This window comes from Orcinus orca, chromosome 12 (genome assembly GCF_937001465.1).
Source record: "Orcinus orca chromosome 12, mOrcOrc1.1, whole genome shotgun sequence".
Classification (NCBI taxonomy): Eukaryota; Metazoa; Chordata; class Mammalia; order Artiodactyla; family Delphinidae; genus Orcinus; species Orcinus orca.
Window position 1 is genome coordinate 51,006,271 of NC_064570.1, and position 24,067 is coordinate 51,030,337.

A 24,067-nucleotide genomic window follows, 5' to 3' on the forward strand; every position below is an offset into this window, starting at 1 on the left:
ATGTCAGTCATATTCACAGTCCTAATAACAGTAAAAAGGATCTGCCAGTTACATTACTTAACTTCAAAACATTCTTACATACATTATCCAAGAAAGTGGAGCATATGAGAAATACTTTCAAAGGAAAAGGAAACCCCCAATCCTGAACAATTTACAAGGTGGGGAAAAAAAATGCTGGTATCTCTGCCAGTTAAGGTTATGAATAATAGAATGATGGTTATTTTTGGAAAATATTTTATCTCCCTTTTCACCTCCATGGGTTCTGACTGACTTCTGAGGTAGATTTCTATTAAGCATCACTGGGTTCACTAATTAAGATTTTTAAAGGGCTGAGGGGATGAAGCTGTAGAAGAAAAGCAGTTCCTTTTGTAGGAAGTAGGAATTAAACTTGATTAGAAATCAATTTCTAGCTCTACCTATCCCCAGGTCTGAAAGTTAAAAGAATTATAATATCCAGTGTTAATGAGCACTCTCAGACTACTGGGAATTCAAGTTGATCTGACTTGAAGTCATCTCTCTTAACACAGACCTAATGGATCGGTTTTATTTTAAGGTTCTACCAAGAAGCAGGCAACATTTAAACAGTGAAAAAGAACTGTGGGAAGAGCCCTTTACAGACTACAAAGTACTTCCATGCTCATGATCCTACTGGGTCTGATGGTATCCTAAGGATAAGCCTCTCCCACAGACATCCCATTTGAGGGTCATCCACATGCATGTTATGTTAAGAGCAGCCAGATTCATACTCTTGGTGCAGACTTTACCCATTGAGCCTTGCTGTTTGTATCTGAACTGCATACAGATTTTTGGCCTGAAATCCTTTTAAGAAGGTCACTGAGCTCCATCTGGGTCATTTTGCAGCATTGTTCTCAGCCACGACACAATGATTAGCACACAGTTCTAAGGGCAGAGGACACATCAAAACACTAAAATCCAGCTCCGACCTGGAGCAGGCCTGAGGAGAAAGTCTTGTTCTCTTATTGACACAGTCTGAATTAGATGGGTGTATTATTGTCACATGAAACCAAGATTGTGTGTTTCCACATATAAAAATCTACGTTGCTTTACTGTCTTGTTGTGACACAGAACAGACAATTATGTCCCCATGTTTTAATCTGTGGCCAGGACATCAAATGTCCTAAAAAGGTCAAAGAAATGTGTGAAATTGTGGAGCCCAGCCCTGGGGCCAACACTGTAGCAGGCATGGCAGGTGTGCAGCTGTGTGCAGCTGTGTCCTATCACAGCTGCAGCACTGGCCTTAAAATCACCAAGTCTTGTTACATTGTTTTCCTGTCCATGCCAAAAGCCACTGGCCTTAAAGCAGGACAGAGTTCCACAACCCTTTAGTTATATAAGAGATATTAACACCCATCAGTCTACAGATTCTAAAATATACATTCAGCAAATCTCACCCAGCACAGGCTTTCATGTCTGTTTACATGTTTCAGTTGGCACCATCAAAAACAAAGTTGTTTTTTTTTTTCATTCTACCCTGGAATATCCCTTCTCTTTTAGGAAAATATTCAATAATCTTATTAGCTTGAGTACAAGTATGGCTGACTTCCCATTCCGCAAGAGGAAGTTTTAGACTTCAGAGATTTTTAAATGATCCACCTTCTACTACTTCTAATAATTTTTTCAAAAAAATAAAAAGTATAAAGACTCGATAAAAAGAACACTTCCTTAGAAGATGCAAGAAGTCTGGTCACCCTTGCAAGACACCTCTATTTCCCTGGAACTCTCCTTTTTCAGACAGTCACTTGTATTCAGTGATATTTGCCTTTTTTGAGGCCCTGTTTTTGACTTTCATTTAAAAACTCTGTTACCTCTTGGTTTCTATGAGTCTGTCTTTCACACAAGGAGAGTAGGGCTTGGCTTCTCAGAGCAGTGCTTGGCAAGCACAGAGGCAGGAAACGCAGAAGGGAATGAGTCTGTCAGACTCATTTTCTTCTAGTTCAAATGTTTATTTCAGATTCGGGAGGAAGTGGAGTGGTTCCTTTCCATTTCCTCCTCTCTGGAACCTGTGAATTGTGTAAGGCTTAGAGAGTCTCACTCTACCACACACTATCCTCACCAGCTCACAGATGGAGAAAGAGACTCTTTTCAGAAAACTCCTGGTTTGAACAGAGCAGAATTCATAGCTCTCTGTGCCCTCCCAGGACCTTCTCTTATGGTTTGAGACTAGAGCCTTGAGCAGGACAACCGAGAGCAACACAGAGGACAGGGCTGGTGGGCTCGGGAATAGCCTACACCAGCTCCCAAGGGGCAAGCACCATGCTCCGACTGACAAGAGTTCCCAGCCCTGCCACGTGGCACACCTGAGACCACTGCTCAGCCAGGGAGGTCTGACATAATTTGTGAATGCCACAGTGAGATCTGGTCCCAAGCCCACTTTCTAGGTTCCTGAGACTCACTGTTTCTGACATCAGGATGGAGTTTCAGGAGCAAAACTTAAAATATACCTGTTTTAGTAATGAGCTGATTTCAACCTTAAACATGCTGACTTTTCCAATCCACACTCTGATATCTCTATTTTATTTTATTTTATGGCAAGCTATTTAAATCACTGCACTCACCAGCTCAGCTCTGCAACTTGCTTTATTGTCTATGCAATTGACACAGGTCATTTTTAATGCCAAATGGAGACCATCAGAAACTAAACTAGAAAATCTTATGGTGAGTTTACTACTAAACTCTAACAGATGTGCCTGCCTCTAACTGTAGGCATTAGGACTGAAGCATAATTTTAGGTACAAATTACTTGCTAAGAATATTTATAGACAGAGAAATTCAGCAAAGACCCTAAGACATTTAACACAGATTATCCTGTAGTTGAGCAATTGATAAGGAAGCCAAACATTGTAAATGCATTAATTATGGTTTGTTTAGGAAAGTTTCCAGGGCAGAGTGCTTGATCTAATCACAATGGTTTTGTCAAAGAGTTTTAAAAGATGAAAATCTGACTCATTATCTCTACTCATAGTCTACTTTTTTTTGAATTGTACTGTTTGGTAGTCCCTAACCATGTTCACCAAGATCTATGCACATAAAATACATACCCTTAAGTGCAACTATATTTACACTTACTCATATATTTACATTTGCACATCCAATATTACATCTAGCTTTTATGTTATGTTCTGGATGAACACCTGAAACGAATTAACACTTCCATATACCAGAATTCCCTCCTAAGAGCCATTTATTATGATACATGTGAGCTAACAATATATTGAAGGCATATTACAGTAGATACAATCACAATATTCGCTTTAGAAACCGAAAGTAGTCAAAATATAAATTGAATTGCCATCTGATTTTTTAAAATCCTCTCTACTGGTCACTAACTAAATAGGGCAGACTGATTGTAAGTACAGTAAAGCAATAAGTCTTTTTAATTAAGAAAAACCAGGATGAAATGGGGAGGGAAGGAAAGATAAAGAAACATTGTAAAGGTCATAATGAGACAAACATTTCTACTTGAAGATATTTTCACTAAAGGACATTAAAGGCAAGCTATGCCAAGTCATGTACTTTTCACACACAAAACTATATTGTATCAAATTTAAATTTGTTACAACTGCTTTGTACATTAAACCAGTGATAACGAAAATGTAACTCAATATCTGATCTAGTGAAACAGCAACCAACATTAGCTCCCAGCCACATGAAGACAATCTCCAATGCCATTACTGGTGTCAGCTAAACCTCTGCCAGTGTGTCTTCTCTGTCCATTTTTAAATAAATTTGTGACTATCTCAATTAGGAAATCTTGAAGGAAGTCTCTATGATGAGGCAATTTTGTTGCTCATTCTCAGCTCCCTGCATTTGCTGTACTTAAAATAGATGCTTATACCAATGTCCTTTCTATTACCCGAAGGGGAAAAAAAATCACATACACACCAGTCCTTTTTCTTTCAGCTCGCAGAGAAGCAACTTGATCCAACCAGTGTTGAAACCTGAGTAGGTCACTGTACACCACGATAAAATTCCCTAATCCCTGAGCCAACTCTCCCTAAGGGGGGGCCTCCTCCGGATCCTCCACTTCCCAGGCTGACTTTTACATTCGCTCTCTCCTCTTTCCCCCTTTCATTTCCCCTACCTTCAAGCCTTGATATGTGATCCACGGTGGGGCTCAGGTTTCCGTTTTTACAGCTTAGGCCGTGCTAGCTGTATACATTCCTTTCTTTCTGCCGGGCTGTGATTACTTACCAGGGCTTAGTTTACACTGGTCCAGATGAAAGCCGTTCAGATGAAGGCAAACACAGCCAGGCAGCTCCAACGGCACCGATATGAAGCTGCACAAGGCCACATTGTGTTCTCGGTGACATTTTGTTGCACATATTTTTATGCAGGGCAACCAACTTGTTAGGTTACTCTACACTTTAGGTTTGGGGAGATGGAGGGGTAATAATACCATGAGGTTCAGGGAGGGGTTTTATTGATGTGGTTATTAACATTAAAAGCAGAAAAATCTTGATGAGTTCAAAATAACCCTTCCAGCTTTTGACTTTGAGAAATCACTTTTAAAATGAGGACTTTTGGTTCTATTATATTAGAAGAATGCATACCGAACAATTCCACTAGAAATGGGATTTCATGACTCACTGGCATGATGTGCATTGACACGACTGAAGATTCTGACCCAGTGTCTCTTACACATTGTCCCAAACTAGGGAGAAAATACTGATCCTTCGGGCAATTGAATTATTTGCTGTGTAAAACTTCTTATTTAATGCTACTCTGTACTGAAATGATAAGGATTAAAACTTCAAGTAGTAGGTGGTGACTTGGAAGAAAAATAACATTTTAAAAAGAGGAAATTCTGTGCACGAACGTTAATTCCATACTTAGTCCTGCAGCATTGGCTAAAAATTGTGTAATTTTTCCCCTTCACACAATGTTGTTTTTGTTTCTTCCTCACCAGTTCAGACAAACATCTGTTATACTGTAGAAGGACAACTATCTCCCAAACCACGGAGTGCTCCCACAGCCAAAGTCAACAACGTGAGACCCAAGCATCGAGCACAGTCAGCCTTTATATCCAGCCGGGATAACATTTCACATGTTTTGATTAAAATTAGCTAATTTGTAATTCTAGAACCTATGAAACTTAAAAGCTGCCATCCATATAGATCTCATTAGACAGTGTTTTAAAGGGCCAGTGCACACTGTGACTTCTTAGTGGCTTTACCTCTCTCCTCTTCCTCCACTCCCAATTTAAAATGAAATGGAAAAGTAATCTGGAAATGCAGGACAGGAGGGAAAGGCGAGTGAGGAAGGATGGTTATTGTAAACTGTTTGAATTCCATCCCCATGGGAAGACAACTCCTGCTGGTCTCTTTTTTAAAAAACTGTCTATCAATGAAATCAATGGAGGTTTCCATCACAAGGAATGGCACTGATTTCCAAGGCAAATCTTCCTTAACTCTCCTTGGACTGATGCTGCACCTCATGCTTCCAGGCACTAAATTCGTCACCCAGAAATAAAAACCCTTATTCCAAAATGCAGATTGCTACAGACATTTTCTGGAAGAAAGGAACGCTAAGCATAGGCACCTAGGTACAGATATAGGATGTATTATCCGTGTGCCCCTTTCTAAACATGGGCTTCATTCAAGGCACTCTCTAGAATATGCTTGTTCTAATCAAGACAACGTCAAACCGCAATAAATTTTACTTAGTTGCTTGCCATCTTCATCGTTTGTCTTTTAAATAGCAACTTAACCAACCTGACCAAGTCAGTGGGCAGTGTTAAGGATTCTATGCAGAAGATGGGGAACACCAAGACGGCTGCAGAATGAAAACTAAAGTCCCCCCTGAAATCTGCTACTTGTTTGTAACTCACAGAAAGACAAAAAATACAAATAAAACAATTTTTTTAAAAAAATCAAGAGAGACTCGTGAAATCAACACAAAACAAAACCCTCACCGGGCAAAAGCTGCAACTTCATGGAAAATAAGTGGTGGGGGGGGGACAAGGGGGGTCCGGAGCCGAGCGGTGCTCTTGTGCAATCACTCCAACGCGAACAGCTGGAGCGCCAGGCTGCTGCGCTCGCCACCTCTGGAGCACCGCTGGCCTGGCGGGGAGCCCGGCCTCGCCGACAGGACTCCGGGCTGGCCTTTCCGAACAATGGGCAGGCGCTCTGCGAAGGCCGCCCCTCAGACAGCTATCTTGCACCGGGGTTTGCCCGGGTCTGCTTAACTGGGAAGTGGAGCATGCAAAGACGAGCGGGAGGCGGAGGCAGACGAGTGAGAGGAGCGAGCAGCTGCGTGCGAAGCGAGCCGGCCGTCAAAACGGTACCCAGACCCGCGCCGCTCGGGCCACAACTCGCCCCGGCACTGACAGCCCCTTTTACACCGTCGCCGCTGGCTTCTAGTCGGGAAGCGGGATCGAGGAACGGGGAGATGAACTGGGGAGAGGGGTGGAATCCAGCGCTCCCCGGCTGCTCCGGCCCGACTGCTCTTAACTTTGGAGGGATCCCGGGGATGGCTCCCGAGGAAGAGGAAAAAACTACCCCACCGACTAGGAAAGCCTCTTCACCATACCCACCCGCCACTTGGGCTCCCGGTCCCCTCCCTCTGAAACGCGCCTGTTACCAACCTGGGGTTTATAAGGTTAAATAGTATGTGGTTTCCCGGCCGCCCCTCCACCCCCATCAAATCTGAGGAAGGCAAATCTCGGGGATGCAGCCCGGGAGTTGGCCTCGGTTTGCACCTGGAGGAGGAGCTGAGGCGTTCTGGGCATCCTACAGAAACTGACAAGCGCTCCCCTGTACCCTCCGAATCTATACAACGGCCCAAAGGGAGCAGGCGGAAGAAAGAGCTCAGGCTCTCTGGCCCCGAAGTCCAAAAATACCTTCATTTCCTCATTGATCTCCCTTTTCACTGGGTGAGCCGGTTTCCTGCTTCTTTTATTTTCCGGAGGTCTCCCTTCTTTCTCCATTTCTGCCATGTTTTTGTGTCTGGTTTCTGTGGAGATGAAATGGCTGCTGCCGCCGCCGGCGGTGGTGGCGGCGGCGGCGGCGGTGGTGGAGGTGGTGCTGATGGTGGCAAGGCTGGCGGAGGTAGCGGTGCTGGCGGGGCTGGGGCTGGGGCTAGGCGGGGGGGAGGGAAGGCGGGCACCGGGGAAGCGGGGTCTCTTCTAGCGGCGGAGAACGTCAGTGGCTGTCAGAGGGAAAGGTAGCTCGAGGAGTCTCGGGGATGCCGCCGCCGCCGCCGCTCCTGCTCCCGCTGCCGCCGCCGCCGCCGCCGCCAACGCCGCCAACGCCGCCGCTGCCCCTGCCGCCGCCGCTGCTTCTGCCGCTCCCGCCGCCGCCGCCGCCGCCGCCAGGCTGCATCCTCGGTGCCCCGTGGAGTCGTCAGCCATCTTCCGTCGCTCTGTCCGTCTGCATGGGCGAGGGGAACGTGGGCCGGGCGCGGAGAGAGCGGCTCTGGGCGTGCGTGCGTGGATGTGTGTGTGTGTGTGTGTGTGTGTGTGTGTGTGTGTGTGTGCGCGTGTGTGTGCGCCCAGGAGAGCGCGCCAGCCCGGGCGCCCAGCGCCTCCCGCTAGCCGAGCCGGGGGCGGGCCGGGGGCCGGCGCCTGGAGGAGGGGGCGGGCGGGGGAAGGGTGGGGGGGCTAGGACAGCCCCCAGCTCCCGAGCGGGCGTGGCTTCCACCGTCACTGTAGACGCCGATGCTGCGCGGCTCCGGGGGCTGCTCGCGGCCGCTGGCTCGTCCGCGGCGGGCACCCGCGGGACGCGGAGCCCCTCACGGCCGCTACCTCGGTACGACGCCTCCCCGGGCCCTCTCCGACTCCGGCCGTCCCCCTTAGCTCCGTGATGAAGGCCCGGGTGGGCTCGGAGTTGGGTTTTGAGCCCGAACTAGAAGCTGCTGAGGAAAAATGAATGTGGTTGAGGGGAGGAGGTTGGGCGGTGGGAGGGCGCGGGGACCCGAGGTCGCGTTGCTAGAGGTCCGCTTTCCTCCCCCCCGAAGAAGGCAGACTGAGCTCGCCCCCTCCGGATGGCAGCGCCGGGGTCTCGGAAGAAGGAAACCACAGTCCCGACCTCCCCACAGCTGCCAGGACAGTGTCCCCTTCTGGGGGCCACCTCCGGGCTCGTGAGGCTGGAGGCCCCTTGGAGAGACCCCCGCGCCCTGCTCGGCTGGTCCCCAATGCGGCGCGGGCTACGTACGACTGCGCTTGCTAGAAGGCTTTTGCCTCTCAATGAACCACTTAGAAGTAGGACATCTCGGCCTTCAGCTCCCTGCTCTTTTTTCTTTCTTTTCCTTCCAGTTCTTTCTCAATCTCTCTCTTTCTCTCTCTTTCTCTCTCTCTCTCTCTCACACACACACACACACACACCGTCTCACTACAAAGTAACAGCGTTACCCTGTGACCCCGCGCGCACTCTTGTCCCGGTGCCCTGAGTTTAACCCCCCAAAGATTGGGTGCTGCTGGGAGCGCAGGGTCCCGCGTGGGTTCCATTCTCCAGGGAACGGGACTCCCTAGCCACCCCGGGCGGGACCTTCCCTACCCGCTGGGTGCACTCGTTCCCCTAGACTTCCCTGCGTGCGTCTGCTTTCCCCGAGACGTGCTCGCTCCCCCTGTGCTCGCTCGCCTACTCTTTGGGCCTCTCTGTCCACGCCCGGGGCCAAGCTCGGATGGCGTTTCTCCCTCTCTGGGTTGAGGCATTGGCCTGAACGTTTTGATGAGTTTTCGGTGAGACACGCAGCCCTAAACCGCTCCTACACGCGGCGGGGGACACATTGACGTTCCGGGCTTCGCTTTCCGGCGCCGCGACACTTCGTAATTACCTGACACAATGCGATATGGGGGTGTCCATTGTTCCACTGAGTGTTATAGTGGAGTGTGCATTCTGACAGTCAATGGAATTTTAAGTCAGTAGAACTTAAAATTACACATTTTTTTTAAGTACTAAAAGACAGAATGAATTCGGTGTGCGGATATGAGTAACCTTTCCATTAAAATCTCAGTTTGGCCTGTCAAACGAGGCTCGTCCTGGGTATTGCACTGCCTAATTTGCATTTTGGCATTGTTTTGTTTCTTAAACGTCAAATTAGAGCTCTTTGGGAGCGTACTCAGGAGGGCTGAGTACCTCCATGTTGGCTATTTTGCCTTTTAGCATCATTTTGTTTCGTAAAGGTCAAATTACAGATGCTTGGGAGGGTACCCAGGAGACCTGAGCACCTCCTCTCGCCTCTTCTCTTCCCTGTCTGGAGAGGAGGCTGCACCCGGCTCCGCGTGGCTAGTGGATCCCAGGCGAGCCAAGAGGCCAGAGGGAGCGGGGCCGAAGCAGGCTCCGCAGCGCCTGCAAAGGGTCCGCGCGAAACGCCCCAAGGAAAGTTAAAAATCCTGGGGCGGTTATCCCGGACGCGAAAAAGTCAAGAGGTAAGGGTCGATGAGGTTTTAGGGAGTGCTCTGCTGTACAGGGGTCCCCTATTCGAGATATTACCGGTAGCTTCTGGGAGTGTACCCAGGTATACACAGGTTGTGAGCCCAAGTGCTCTGGCCAGGTCACGCAGCCCGCAGTAGCCCACAGCTGATCTAAGACGACCCAGGCAGCAAGGATGCGGGGAGGAGCCCAAACCTGTTTGCACTAACCGCCCCCTCCCCCTTCCTGGAACGTTAACACATTTCCGAGTGTGTGAGAGTGGGTGTATTTCACAGTGAGGAATAAGCATCCTAATGCCGTTGCTGGAAGGGAGAGAAGAAGAGGGAATATTTTTGATTTTTCAATCTGGATTTCATCCAAAATATCTGATAAATGGTATGTGGGTTGGAGTTAGTCTTCTCTGTTTTGTCCTCTCAGTCTTTAATGAAAAATAGTGAGAAAACTTTTTTTGGACTTTCGAATATTCTAAAAGTGTGGAAACATATGTTATAAAGTGTACACAAAGAGAAGCTTTTTGTCTTCTGGAAACATATTTAAGTCCCCTCTGTTTCCTTTGGTGCCAGAACCATTACAATTGATTCACTGTGTTTCAGCTGTTATCAAATACTAAGTTATATACCCCAAGTCCTAAGATACAGTTTCACAAGTTAAGAATAAACAGAAAAGGTGAACTGTAGCCCAGAGTTATATTTAAAGGCAGCTATACTTCCTTTAAAGAAAATTACTTGCTCTGCCATTGTTCAGGCATTTAATAAAAATAGTCATATTAATCAGCCACCTGTTCCTTCTAAGGCATATGTCCTCCAGAAAACCGAGGTGAGAATGTTGAATTACAGCCCACAATGCACATCTTCAGTGACAGAATGAAAGCTCATAAAGTATGTGTGAGGAGACTTCTAGTCTAGAATAAACTTCAGAGCTGATGATTGTTGCACGTTGGCAATGACAAGGTGTGGGTTTCTTCAAATGTGCTACAGATGAGGACAATTATAACAAGCTGCTGCTTTATGAATACCATGAGTCCAGTAATATTCCCTGGATAACTTCATACAGGCTGTAAGAGTATAACCTTATGTGGACAGGAACAATCAATCTCATACTTATCTCAGAAGAGCCACTCTTTTGCTTCTTTGACTTAGCCTTATGCTCTCCAATCATCAGCTTGTTCTCTCTCTCTCTCTCTCTCACATACACACATACACAAACGCACCAAAGACAGACACTGGACATAGAAAAAGTCTTCAATTTTCCCTTTGGTGACTAGTCCTGCCAGTCACCAAAATAAGCACGGGACTAACCTTTCATGCAATTCATTTCTCAGTTATATTTTTGTGACTTCTTTTACTCTTCAGGGTTGCTCTTGATGTTTGTTCTAGCCTGATTCCTCCAGAAAATACATTGGAGAGTGGATAGGAAGACCCCAGGGTGATCTGCCTTCAGCCCTCAACCCCTAGATCTGCTTCGTTGTTATCTCCAAGAACACCTAACTGGAAGCCCAGTCTTCATGCCTGGTAAGGAATTAATAGATATTTGCTGATTGAGCAGTATGACATAATGACAAACTTACTTTTGTATATTGTTTGAAATTAATGCTCCTTTTGAACAAGCTCTGTGATCTAACCAAATGTGGTGACTAAAATATGTGGGAAAATTACTATGCTGGAGACATTATTAGAACTGTCTCATCTAACATCCACAAAACCCTATGAGGCAGCATCTACTGTGATCCCCATTTCACAGATGAAGAAACTAAGGCTTACACAGCTAAGTTATTAAGTCACAAGCTAGTAAGTGTTGGGATTTGAATCCATAACTTTCTGTTCACCTCTGGATTTTGAGTTCTTGACACTATACTAATCTTCTTTGACAAATTCCTTTTAACAGTCTGTATTTTATATAATCTAAGACCCACATTTTTCTAATTTTAACATCTCTGAAATTGTGATATGTCTTACAAGACTTCTTTCGATTATAAGTGACAGCTTTTTTTTCCCTCCTTGGTATATGAAATAATAGCGTATTTTCCAATCAGTGGCATATTTGGTTATGGTAGTTTATGCTGCAATATCAAATCATTAGAAAATCTAAGAGACTTAAAACAAAAGAGGGGGCTTCCCTGGTGGCGCAGTGGTTGAGAGTCCGCCTGACGATGCGGGGGACACGGGTTTGTGCCCCAGTCCGGGAGGGTCCCGTGGAGCGGCTGGGCCCATGGGCCATGGCCGCTGGGTCTGTGCGTCCGGAGCCTGTGCTCCACACGGGAGAGGCCACAGCGGTGAGAGGCCCTCATACTGCAAAAAGGAAAAAAAAAAGAGGTTTATACTCCTTGCTCACACAAAGTCTGCTGAAGATCTGTGTGACTCTCCAGAGCAACTGTCTTCCATGTGACGGCTTGGCATTGCACCTCTGTACCAGCATGTACTTCCATAGCCACTAAGTAGGAGAAGATGGAGCCCTGGAGGATCTCACACAGCAATTAAATGCTCCAGCCTGGCAGTGACATAGGTCACTTCTGCCTCCAATCCATTGGGTAGAATTAGTCATATGGCTCTGCCCAACTGCTAGGGAAGCTGGGAATTGAATCCACCATGTTCCCCAAAGGACAGGAGAACTGGATATGGATGACCATTTAACATTTGTACCACAATGTTTTCTTCATTCACTGAAATATGGTCATTAGGATCAGGTAATGTAAATATCATAGATCTATTTTATTCAAATCCAGTGAGCAGCAATTGGCCTGTGATTTGTTATAGTCCATCTTAAGCATACATTCAAAATTCGTGCTCATGTTTAACTTCAAAGAACAAAATTCAGAATTAATTTCAAAAAGAACATTATGAAACAGCATAACTATAATGCAGGGGCTTTAATCAGGAGCCTGCAGGTGAGCTTCCAGGGCTTTGGAACCTCCTGAAATGATATACAAAATATTCAGTGCATTTTTTTCTGAGGAATGGGTACATACCTGTCATTCTCAATTGGGATTCATGATTTATTCATTCCCTTATTCAACAAATGTGTATTGAGAGCCCACTATATTCCAGGAATTGTGTTCTGAGTGCTTTGGATCCAGTGCAAAGATGACAGACAAGTTCCCAAAATCTCACTAAGCTCATAGTGTACAAAAGGGACAATGAGTAAGCAAACAAATAATCAAAGAAGGGCTTCCCTGGTGGCACAGTGGTTAAGAATCCACCTGCCAATGCAGGGGACACGGGTTCGAGCCCTGGTCCAGGAAGATCCCACAGGCCACGGAGCAACTAAGCCTGTGCACCATAACTACTGAGCCCATGTGCTACAGCTACTGAAGCCCACGCACCTAGAGCCCATGCTCCGAGAGCCTGTGCTCCGCAATAACAGAGAAGCCACTGCAGTGAGAAGCATGCGCACCGCAATAAAGAGTAGCCCCTGCTCGCCGCAACTAGAGAAAGCCTGTGTCCAACGCAGCCAAAAATATAAATAAATAAAATTAAAAATAATAACAATAAAAGAAGGCAATTTTCGATCCAGATAGGTGACATAAAAGGACAATGTGATAGAGAGGAACTGGAGTAGGGTGGTTATAGAGGTTGGGGTCTGCTTTAGCTAAAATAGTCAAGATAGACCTTTAGGAGGAGAAATTTGACCTGAAATAGGAAATATGAGAAGGACTGCCTATGCAGAGGTCTTGTAATCCTGGAGAAAAGTGTTCTGGTCAGAATTCTATAGGAGCTGAAGAATGTACTCAGCACGTTGGAGAAATTGAAAGTATCTAGAGCGTGAAGAGTGGTAGGAAAAGTAGTGAAAGAGGAATGCAGAGGCCAGATTATATGGAGCCTGCACATAAGGGATGGATAAGAGATCAGAATTTTATTTTAAGATCAAGGTAGACAAATGCACAGTGTAAAGAAACCCCCTTTGCATGGGAAGGCCTAAATTTCTTTCTGGTTCCATTATTTGTCTGTGTGGATCATCAGGCCATGATTAGCTCTGCCATTAATCAGCAGGTTAACTCAGCTGGGCACCTCCCTGAATGGGGATCCCCTTCCCTCCTTGCTGTTCCAAGAACATCCTCACCCCCTTTGCCATGGTGTCATGGTGAAGACCATGACCTTCTCAAAAAAATGGAGGCCTTCTGTCAGATATAGGGCTATAAGAAGCTCCCCAGCTGGTAGCTTCAAACAGGCTCAACATTCTTTGCAGGAGAATAAGGGGCTTCATACTTTAGTGAGGCCTTGAGCAAGTCATTTTACATTAACATTCATTTCTTCATTTGTGAAGTGAGAATAGTGAGTTGTATTTTGGAGTGTTGTTATGTCCATATAATGTCCATTAAAGTGAACTAAAAATAAACCTGCACAAATTTCTGTATGCAAACGTGTATCATCTGCTCTTCTGAGGATCATTATTATTTTACAATAGGCTTAGGTTTATATGTACAGACTAATACAGATGTGTGCCAATTTAAGGAAACCTGACACATGAGGAATAATCGTCTAGATAATAAAAATGTTCTTCATTTTCAAACTAATGTACACCAGGGTCCTTTTTAATAGTAATTTGCTAAAATGTAATGATTTTAATGTATAAAAATGAGATTTTCATATACATTTTCAAGAATATTTCTACCATATCCATTGAGGCAAGCATAGCAGTACCTCTAAATTCAAGGAAATGGTCAATTCGAGTTATAATTCTTTTTTATTTATTCATTTATTTTTTGCTGGGTTGGGTCTTCGTTGCTGCGCTCAGGCTTTCTCTAGTTGCAGAGAGTGGGGGTACTCTTCGTTGCGGTGCGCAGGCTTCTCATTGCAGTGGCTTCTCTTGTTGCGGAGCATGGGCTCTAGGCACGTGGGCTTCAGTAGTTGTGGCGCACGGACTTAGTTGCTCCGTGGCATATGGGATCATCCCAGACCAGGGCTTGAACCCGTGCCCCCTGCATTGGCAGGCGGATTCTTAACCACTGCGCCACCAGGGAAGCCCTCGAGTTATAATTCTTAATTTTATCCATTGAAGCAGAGATCAAAGCCTAGTGCTTATTTACCCCAAGCATCTCTATGCTCAAAAAAAAAAAAAAAATGTTAAGCTCAACTACCAATGTGTATGTCTGAATATAACAGCATTATGTGTAGTAAACCTGTGGAAATAAATGAAGACCATCCAAATGAGAACAAGCAAAGTCTGTTTATTTAGAGCAAGGAAGTCAGCCACCATCACTTGCATTTGGCAGAGACTCAAAGGCAGGCATAGGAGTAGAAAAACTTTATAGGGAGGAAAAAAAAAGGCTTCAGGTGTGCTCTGATTGGAGGTTGCTGACTTGGAGAAGCTGGAGAGGGCTAACTAGACGCAGGGCATCCTACTTTGGGGGAAAATCAGTTTGGGGAGCATATTGGCTTTCTCTAATTCATCCTGAGTTGGAAGCGGGTGGTGGTAAGGAATTGGGAAGCTGGCAGTCTTTTACCAAGTTCCAGTCATTCTGGGCTGATTGTGGAGAAATTGGTTTGGCTTCTCTGACTTGTTGCTTCGGAGATTATGGGTCAGTGTTTTTGTTTTTTTTTTTTTTGGCTTTTCTTTTTTTTAATTTTTTTAAATTGAAGTTTAGTTGATTTAAAATGTTATGTTAATTTCTGCTGGACAGCAAAGTGGCTCAGTTATATATATACAAACTATTACATATAGAATGGATAAACAACAAGGTCCTTCTGTATAGCACAGGGAACTATATTCAATATCCTTGGATAAACCATAATGGAAAAGAATATAAAAAAGAATGGGTCAGAGTCCTATTGTCATACATGGTTTGGCCATTGTCCAACTGTATAGTCAATCTCTCAAGCCATTAACTAGAAAATAATATAGGCCAGGCAATGAAGAATAAACTAAATCCAGGTATAGGGCAACTTCCATTTGTGGTGAGACAATATTTTGATGTATTAAGAAGTGTTGTTTTGTTTGTACCTGTTAATTCCTTCCTACCCCATGCACTCATTCATTTAAACTAGACTTTAGCATCCATTGCTTCAGGGTAAGGCTGTTATAAAAGAAATTCACAAAACTATGAGTTGTCTGTGACTTTTGAGATTTAAAATGGGCTTGTGAAATTCACGGCAGAAAAAAAAAGTTTGAGAGGAAACTTTCTTCTTTGAATTTCAAAAGTCTAGATTTTGAGTATCAAGACCCAATGACCTGAAGGATTTAGATTATAAAATTTACGCCTTGGGAGTTCCCTGGTGGTCCAGTGGTTAGGACTCTGTGCTTTCACTGCAGAAGGCGAGGGTTCCATCCCTGGTAGGGGAACTAAGATCCTGCAAGCTGTGCGGCACGGCCTAAATAAATAAATAAAGTCTATGCCTTAAAAAATAGGTTCCAAAAAAGAAATGATAAGCCAAAGGAAGATTTCCCAGTCCAGAAATGGATTACGATTCTGTGTGGTTGCGGGGAAGAGGGAGCAAAGGAGTTTATACAAGGGATGGAGGCTCACTGAAGCTTCCCACCTGGGTCCCAGTTCCCTGGGGTGTCAGAGGAGCAACTGGCACACTTGCTAGGTTTGAGGGAATCTGAAGGCAGAGGGCAGAGAGTCGAGGCGAATAGTGCCTCCTTTCTGAGATGCAGCCTGGAAGAGTGCCAGCCCAGCATGGTGCAGCCAGGCACAGTGTGGGTAGGCACAGCGGTGTGCGAGGGCTTGGACAGAAGGTCCTGGGGTTGCCGTAAATACTCTCCACTCACCATAGTGTGTGTTTCATGTGTGGCTGAGAGTGGAGCAGGTGTGGCTCTGAGAGACTGCAGAATTTTTTTTAATTTATACTTAATTTTTAATTGATGTATAGTTGATTTACAATGTTGTGCTACTTTCTAGTGTACAGCAAAGTGATTCAGTTATACATATATATGTATTCTTTTTCATATTCTTTTCCACTATGGTTTATTAAAGGATATTGAATATAGTTCCCTGTGCTATACAGTAGGACCTGTTGTTTATCTATTTTATACACAGTAGCTTGTATCTGCTAATCCCAAACTCCTAATTTAGCTCTCTCCCCTTTTCCCCTTTGGTAACCATAAGTTTGTTTTCTGTGTCTGTAAGTCTGTGTTTTGTAAATAAATTCATTTGTATCATATTTTAGATTCCACGTATAAGTGATATCATATGGTATTTATCTTTCTCTTTCTGACTTACTTCACTTAGTATGATAATCTCTAGGTCCATCCATGTTGCTGCAAATGGCATTATTTCATTCTTTTTTATGGCTGAGTAATATTCCAGTGTGTGTGTGTGTGTGTGTGTGTGTGTGTGTGTATGTACACCACAACTTCTTTATATTGTATATTCATCTGTTGGTGGGCGTTTATGTTGCTTCCATGAGACTACAAAATTGAAGTAGGCCTGCCCCCAAAATGTTTGATCAGAGATTCCATGAGGACTTCCACATCAGAGGATGCCAGCTGGAGAGGTGACAGTGGCTGAGGAGTAAATGCCACCCACCCACCCACCTGTCATGTAGATGCCAGCCCAGTGAGAAAAGGGCAGGGGATGGACACGAGAGAAGACTAAATCAACTGAGATTATCTGAAGGTTTCATTTCTACCTTCTAGCATAGTAGTCTTGTGAAACAGAGATTGGGTTCAGTTATAACGAAAGAAAAAGTTTACATGTAGCAAATACCTAAAGTTTTTACATTGATACTTATAGCTTACACATAATATTTACCCTATAACTCAAATTTGCTTTTAAACGATTTTTTTAAATGGAGTTTTCTGGCTCCTGAAGTAAATTTTGGGCATTATCTGCCTAATTATTTACTGTCTAAATAGTATCACCCAAACAAGAAGAGTTTCCTTGAGGTTATGGCCTTAATATCATAATAAGACCAATTTAAACACAGAACATTTTTAATAATTAGGCCAAATTCTAGTAAATATAAATTTCAACTTAGTATCTGAGTTATCATGAATTGTCATTGCCTTCCTCGATGACATCCATTGATGAAATCAGAACCCTTCTCTGTATTAGATTTATATAGATACTAATGTAGACTTACAATAATATCACATTTCCTTTAGATAATCAAATGCCATTAAAACAATTAGCCCTCTGACAATCCTATGTTGGGTTATATCGTCAACTATCGTGTCTTGAATTCCTGCTACAGCCAAGTATTTTGTGCAAATTATGTCATTTATTTCTCACAACCATGCTTGAGAGTATACTTCTTCCCATTTCATACCTTAGGAGAGTGAAGCTGAGCACAGGGTCACACTAGGAAGTGGCCGATCCCTGATAAAAGTCCCCAGTCAGCTGACTCCCAGACAGGTGAGATATGCTTTGACCTACACCACGTTCTGCTCTTCTCTGCTCAGCCCTTCTATCACCTTTTTTTTGGAAAAGAGAGCATGCAAATACTGTAAATAATTCTAATTTCTACATGGATGTTATAGAAATTAAAACATCCGTAACAAAATACTCAACCTTTCAAAAATAACATACTACATTTTAATATTCTCAAACCAAATATGGTATTCAGTAAATGGTTACAGAGGATTGATATCTATGTTTTGACCCACCTCCTTTGAGAAACATTACATGTTGTAAAAAACATTTTTCTTTCACAGAAAATTTGTCTCCAATGTGCTGTTCGGCCCTGAGTTGTCTCTTCATTACATCCCAGAGGGAGGACATTGAGTGGAAAAGTTTCCACAGTTTCACTATGAGAAGACATTATACATTTCAGTGGAAGAAAGAAAATGTCATCAAAAGCTAAGTAGATAAGTTAAGGATGCTATAATAAGTCTTGGGATATAGGCTGTGCATTTGTTTTGTTTTTTAATTCCATTAAAGTCAGTAAATCTGTGTACCAGATGCTGAAGTAGGACTCTTGCTTCAAGCCAGTTTTGCCCTTCCCATCTGAAGTCAGCCAGTCTTTAGTGCAGCTGATCTCCTTTTGAGTCTGGAGGTGAGGGAGAGCTGGCAGGGACAGATGGAAGAGAAGAGAGAAGATCCGGGGACAGTGACTAGAAGCTGTGCTCCTTGAGGAAGTCTCAGGATGTACAGTATGGGAAGGTGCCGAAGCCCTAAACTGGGAAACAAAACAAAACACCAGCATGGGGAAAAAAAAAAGGAAGTTCAACATTGAACACAGAGTATGCACAGAGGCATCTTTTTAGGTGGTGAGCAGTAGAGTTTTGTCACTGAACACATGGACAATTATATAGAATTTAGTAATACAAAAGCTACTATTTCTTGAATGCTTTTTATGCACCAGGGACCATGCTTAATATTTTACAGAGATTATTTTATTCAATCTTCACACAGTTGACACAATTACAGATTGTGTTCCATTTTGCAGATGAGGAAATGGAGAGTTAAGACATTCAGCATTTGCCTAGTAAGTGGGCCAGCAGTCTGAGTAGAGTCTAGAATTCTCCCTGCCACCTTGTATTACCAATGGTTTTGGTGAGGAGTCTTGCTTACAAGTAACAAAACGAGCTCTAACTGTCTAAAGAAAAAAAAATGTTGGAGGAAAGGGGGTTCACAGAATCCAAGAGGCTGGGAGAACAGGCTTGGGAAACAGGCAAGAACCCAGGGCCTCAGGAGGCCAGGCCACAGGAACACCCTATCCAAGATGCCACCATCTCTGCTTCTGCTATACCACACCTTCTAGAAATGACAACTGGACATCATGCTGACCCCATGAGCTGCCCCAGATGCTTCTCCTTCATCTTCACCTCGGGGTGCACAGGCCTGGATGGGAAGGTCCACGGCCAGGTGTTGGAGCCCCTGTTCCATATTCCAGGGGGTGGGGAGAGTGAGATTCAAACTGTTTGGCATCCACAGTGGAAAGTGAGGTCTTATATCCCAAGATCACACGCGATGAAGAATTCCCCTAAATGCAAGGACAGATGGATTTTGACAGCCAAAGGAATGTTATAATGTCCTTCCAGACTACCAGCTGTAGCCACTTTGTAGCAAATCATTCCATTAGGAAAGTAAATGTAGGGCTGTTAAAATAATTTTGAAAGGTCAGGCAAAGGTGGAATTGTGCAAACATTAAATATTGCAAATCAAAACCTGACTGACCTAGAATTTCATCCTAATAGATTTATTTTCAATCTCTAAATGCAGACTTCAAAAAGGCAAATTTGGTAACCCATATGCTAAACAGCAATTAATTGGAATGTTTAGGGAATGGAATGTTCTTGTTAACTTAAATTTCTAACTAAATGTGATTAAGCCTTTAAAAAGACCCACAAGCCTTTATATTTCAGATCTTGTCACTGGAATTCTTAATAAAATATTTGGATTGTGAGGATTTTGCAATTCCTCAGAATTACTGATGCCACCATATGTGGTTGTAAAGTGCAGTCGGTGTAGACTGTGCTGAATGTGTTCAGATCTCGGGGTATATGTTCCATGTACATTTCATTAGCCAAATTTCTTTTTTCATTTTAGGATGATCCTTTTGCAAATTTTTATTAAAATTCTTATTTTTTAAAAAAGATTTATCACCTCTTAACATAAAGGGGAAATGGCTATATATTCAATTACAAATGCAGAAACATATAATACGATTTGATCTTGAAAATGTAACAGCCATGAAGGCATCCAATATTCCTTCATTAGCCAAACTTCTGATATGAGTTTGCCTTTTGTTTTCTCCATTGCATAAAAATTAGATAAAGAGGAGGAAATAAATTCTGTCCACGTAAACTTTTTTTTTTTTTGGAGCCTACTAAGGACAAGCATACTACTAGGTTCTATGAACATAAACATAAATAATAAAGGTGTTTTTAAAATGAGATGGGAATTCAGAAAATGGGCTGACTAATTCTGAGTGAAGGATAGAGATGGCAACCATCTGAGCGGGGCCTTGAGGAATGAGAAGTAGGATATTGCCAGATGAGGGAGGGAGAAGGAGGACATCCTAGGCAGGAAGAACAGTGTGAAGAAAAGTGTCAAGACGTGAAAGTGCAAATGGAGGAAAGGGAAGGGGGAATAATTCAGTGGGCCTAGGATGAGTATGTTAAAGGGGGCTATGAGATCACCCCAAATGTAGGATAGGACCAGACTGTCAATGGCTGCAAATACCATCCTAAAGGACAGTGGACTTCTTTCTGAGAGTCCTAGGAAGCCACTGAGTCTTTTTTAGAAGGTGATAAGATCATAAATGTGGGACAGGAAGATCACTTTGACAACAGGTAAAAGGCAGAAGAAGAGATCAGAAGTAGGAAATTACATAAGAGGTGTTTGTAAAAGTCCAAGAGGTAATAAATTATTGCTTAGACTAGTGCAGTAGTAGTTGGAAGGGATTCTTTCTACGAGTTGCCTTAGAGACAGAATCCATAGGAATTGGTATCTGACTGAACAGAGGGGAGAGGAGATTGTGTGAAAAAAGTGAGTATTTGGATAACAGAGCCCACTGCATTTTAACTAACTCCTTTTTGCAAAAACAACAATAAAAATTGCCCTTCTAAGTGGCTCATTGAATAAGTGGAGCAGTGGATTCCAGTTTTGATTGATCATCTCCCCAGCCCAGACCTACTGAAGTAGGTTGTCTGGAAGTAAAGACCAGTAATTCATATTTTAAAAGCTCTCCAAGGATTCTGATGATCAGTCAATTTAAGAAAGCACTGCAATTGAAAATCTGAACAGCAAATGATACCCAATAACATTAGATTCTGCGATATCTTATGATGTCCTGTCTGCTCTACTTCTGAAACATAGCCTGAATCTCAGTATCCTCTCTAATTCCTCCACACCCATCCTAATATTAGGCCCATTTATTTATTGCCAAAACTAAGTAACTGCCACCTACCTGGGCTCCTTGCTTCCACTCTTGTCCCTGTGCAGTCCATTCTCCACAAAGCAACCAGACCATTTCTTCAAAAATGTGAAACAGAACTTGTACCCTCTTGCTGAAAATGTTCCAGTGACTTCCTGTCACACTGTGATGGTTTTAAAATATGTCCATAAATTCTTTGTTGCTTCTCCCTTGAAAGAATAAAGCCTGATTCCCCTCCCCTTGATTATGGGCTATTCTTAGTGACTTGCTTGTAAGAAACAGAATGTGACAAAAGTGATGGTGTGTGATGTCCAAGATTAGGACATAAAAGATATTGTGGTTTCCTTCTTGCTCTCTTTTCTTGAATCAATCACTTACTTGGGGGAAGAGAGATACTATGTCACATTCAAGCAGCCCTACGAAGAGGTCCATATGGTGAAAAACTGAAGCCCTCTGCCAACAGTCAGCAAGGAACTGAGGGCTTCTGCCAATAGCCAATTGAATGCTCCATCTTGGAAGCAGATCCTCCAGCCTCAGTCAAGCCTTCAGATGACTGTAGCCATAGTCAATATCTTGATTCCAATTATCTGAGAGGCCCTGAGTCAAAACCACCCAGTTATTTGGCTCCCAAATTCCTGACTCACAGAAACTATGAGATAATAATGGTTTTAAGCTATTATGTTTTGGGGAAAATCTGTTAGCAACAATAGATAACTAATACACATACTTAAAATACAATCCAAACTCCTTGCCATGGCTGGCAAGGTTCTACATACTTAGAATTCTGCCTATATTACTAATTTTATCTACCACTCACTTTGTGGAAAAGACTACTAGTTGTCCCTTAACAGCTAATTGTCTCTACTTTGTTTAGAAATAGAGTCACCAAAGTTTATCCAGGTATATGAATTCAAACTACTGACCATATTTCCTAGCCTCCCTCACAACTAGATTTGGTCATATGGCAAATTCTAGCCAATAGGATGTGAGCAAAGGGATGTGTGTAACTCCCAAGTTGTGCCTTTAAATAGAAGGGATGTGGCTTCTGTTCCCCTTCCCCTCATTTCTGATGACTAGAATACCAGTATGATGGTTAAAGAGGAGAAGCTGGACTAGCCATCTCAAGTCACAAGATGGAAGTCTCATGGTAAGCATGGCAAAGCAACAGGATAAAAAGAGCATTGGTCCCCAATACCATTAAGCCAGGTCTGTCTTGTCTTTAACATGAGCAAGACACAGGGCTATATATTGCATTAAATCATTGCATTTTTTGGTCTCTTTACTACAACAGCCCAACCTATACGTTAACTTACTCAGCTCCTTGTTTACCACGTTCTAGCCACATTGATCTTCTTTCTTCTCTTTTACTACCCTGAGGTCTTTGCACTTGCTGTTCACTCTGCTTGGAATACTTTCCCCGGCCAGGAGTCCCCCATGGCTGACTCCCTGCTACCAGGTTTCATTGTTTCATCTAAAACACTTACCCCTGTGTTGTTCTCTATTACATAATCATGAATGAGTTCTATTCTTCATGGTACTCTCAGCACCTTAAATTTTCTCACTTATCTGTTTGTTGTCTGTCACTCTCCACTAGAATACAATCTCCATAAGATCAAGACTCTTGTCTGCCTTATTTCCCGCTGAATCTCCTGTGCCAGGAAAGTGCCTGCACGTAGTAGATGCTCTATAAGTATCTGTTGTGCAAATAAGTTAACAAATGAATTGATGATAAATGATGTCAAGAGCCTAGTCCTTGGATCACTTTTCATAATTCAGCCTCCTTTATCTGCTGAAATTAGGGTAAGACAGGTAACAATAATGACTTAACTCAGGATTAACAAAAGAATGTCAATAAGTCTCTTATACCTTCATTATTAAGTGTTCTGATTTAATGAGGAAATAGAAACACAGAAACAGTAAATGAATCTCTGCCTTTAGCCTTTAAAACCCAACTAGAGAAAAGTAAAAACGAGCTCATAAAAATATTATGCCTAAAGAACAGATTCTCTTAAATCCTAATATAGATTATCGTATTACATTGCCTCTAAGATGCCAGCTATTGTGAGACACACCATTGTTTTATGTACCATGAAAAAAGAAAAAATGCTGCTGTGGTACATTGCGTTATTATTCCTCTGTGCCCACAGCCCCTTCCCAGCCTCAGGGTGGATGGAGTATACTTCCCCTGCTCCATTGTCAGGATTGACCATGTGACTTGCTTTGACCAACTGAATGTGAATAGACATGACAAAGGCCATATCCAGGCAGCTTTAAATGTGCCTGTGAGGTTAGATTCAGCTTTTGCTCCTTCCCTCAACCGTGAGATAATGGTAGAATAGTCCCAGAAAGTGGCTAGTCCTTCCACCTGGATTCTAGAACGACATATGTAGCTGTGCAGAGGTAAGCCAAGCCCGGTCAAACCAACCAGAGCAAAGGCCAGTGGAGCCACAGCCAACCCACAGCCCTACATAATGTGAATAAGAAATAGGTTTCATAGTAAGCCAATGAGAGATCGATAATCACAACAAAAGCTATGACAATTAACCTACCACATACCATCAATTGTAAGCTGCATGTTGGTTTCAGAGATGTTAAAATGTGGACCAATGTGTGTCTTAGGATCAATAAAATATGGTATGTATTATATGTTATCACATATCAGCAAAGATATATTGCAAGTGCCCAATAAATATTTGTTGACTTGATTTTATGTACGGGATGATGTGGAGTTCATATTTTTAGTGAGAGTTCTTGATACACACCTTTTCTTTTTAACACATTATATGTAACAGTATAACCTTAGGTATTAACTGTAATGGAAACTAAAATTTATATAGCAAGCAAAGTTCAAACTAAATAAAAGGCAAGCTGGGACTTTTCATTACTTCTCATCTGTCCCCACTCCTTACACCTCATATA

General features: G+C 43.2%; 1 protein-coding gene and 1 long non-coding RNA gene across 5 annotated transcripts in view; one reads left to right on the forward strand and one right to left on the reverse strand.

The window, feature by feature from the left end:
- SOBP (sine oculis binding protein homolog) overlaps positions 1-6,994 on the reverse strand; it is a 159,341-nt gene extending 152,347 nt beyond the window's left edge. For all 3 annotated transcript variants that reach the window (XM_033418731.2, XM_004264758.3, XM_033418730.2), the window contains exon 1: positions 6,860-6,994. In XM_033418731.2, coding sequence (XP_033274622.1) covers positions 6,860-6,955 — 96 coding nt within the window. In that variant the 5' untranslated portion in view covers positions 6,956-6,994. The remainder of the gene's footprint in view (positions 1-6,859) is intronic.
- On the forward strand, positions 5,993-24,034 carry LOC117199377 (uncharacterized). Of its 2 annotated transcripts, XR_004480601.2 has the most exons (4): positions 5,993-6,892; positions 10,769-10,903; positions 17,602-17,682; positions 17,982-24,034. It is a non-coding gene; the product is annotated as an uncharacterized LOC117199377 (long non-coding RNA). The 2 variants fall into 2 exon arrangements; XR_007470529.1 differs by lacking the exon at positions 17,602-17,682.
- Positions 24,035-24,067: the final 33 nt, after the last annotated feature.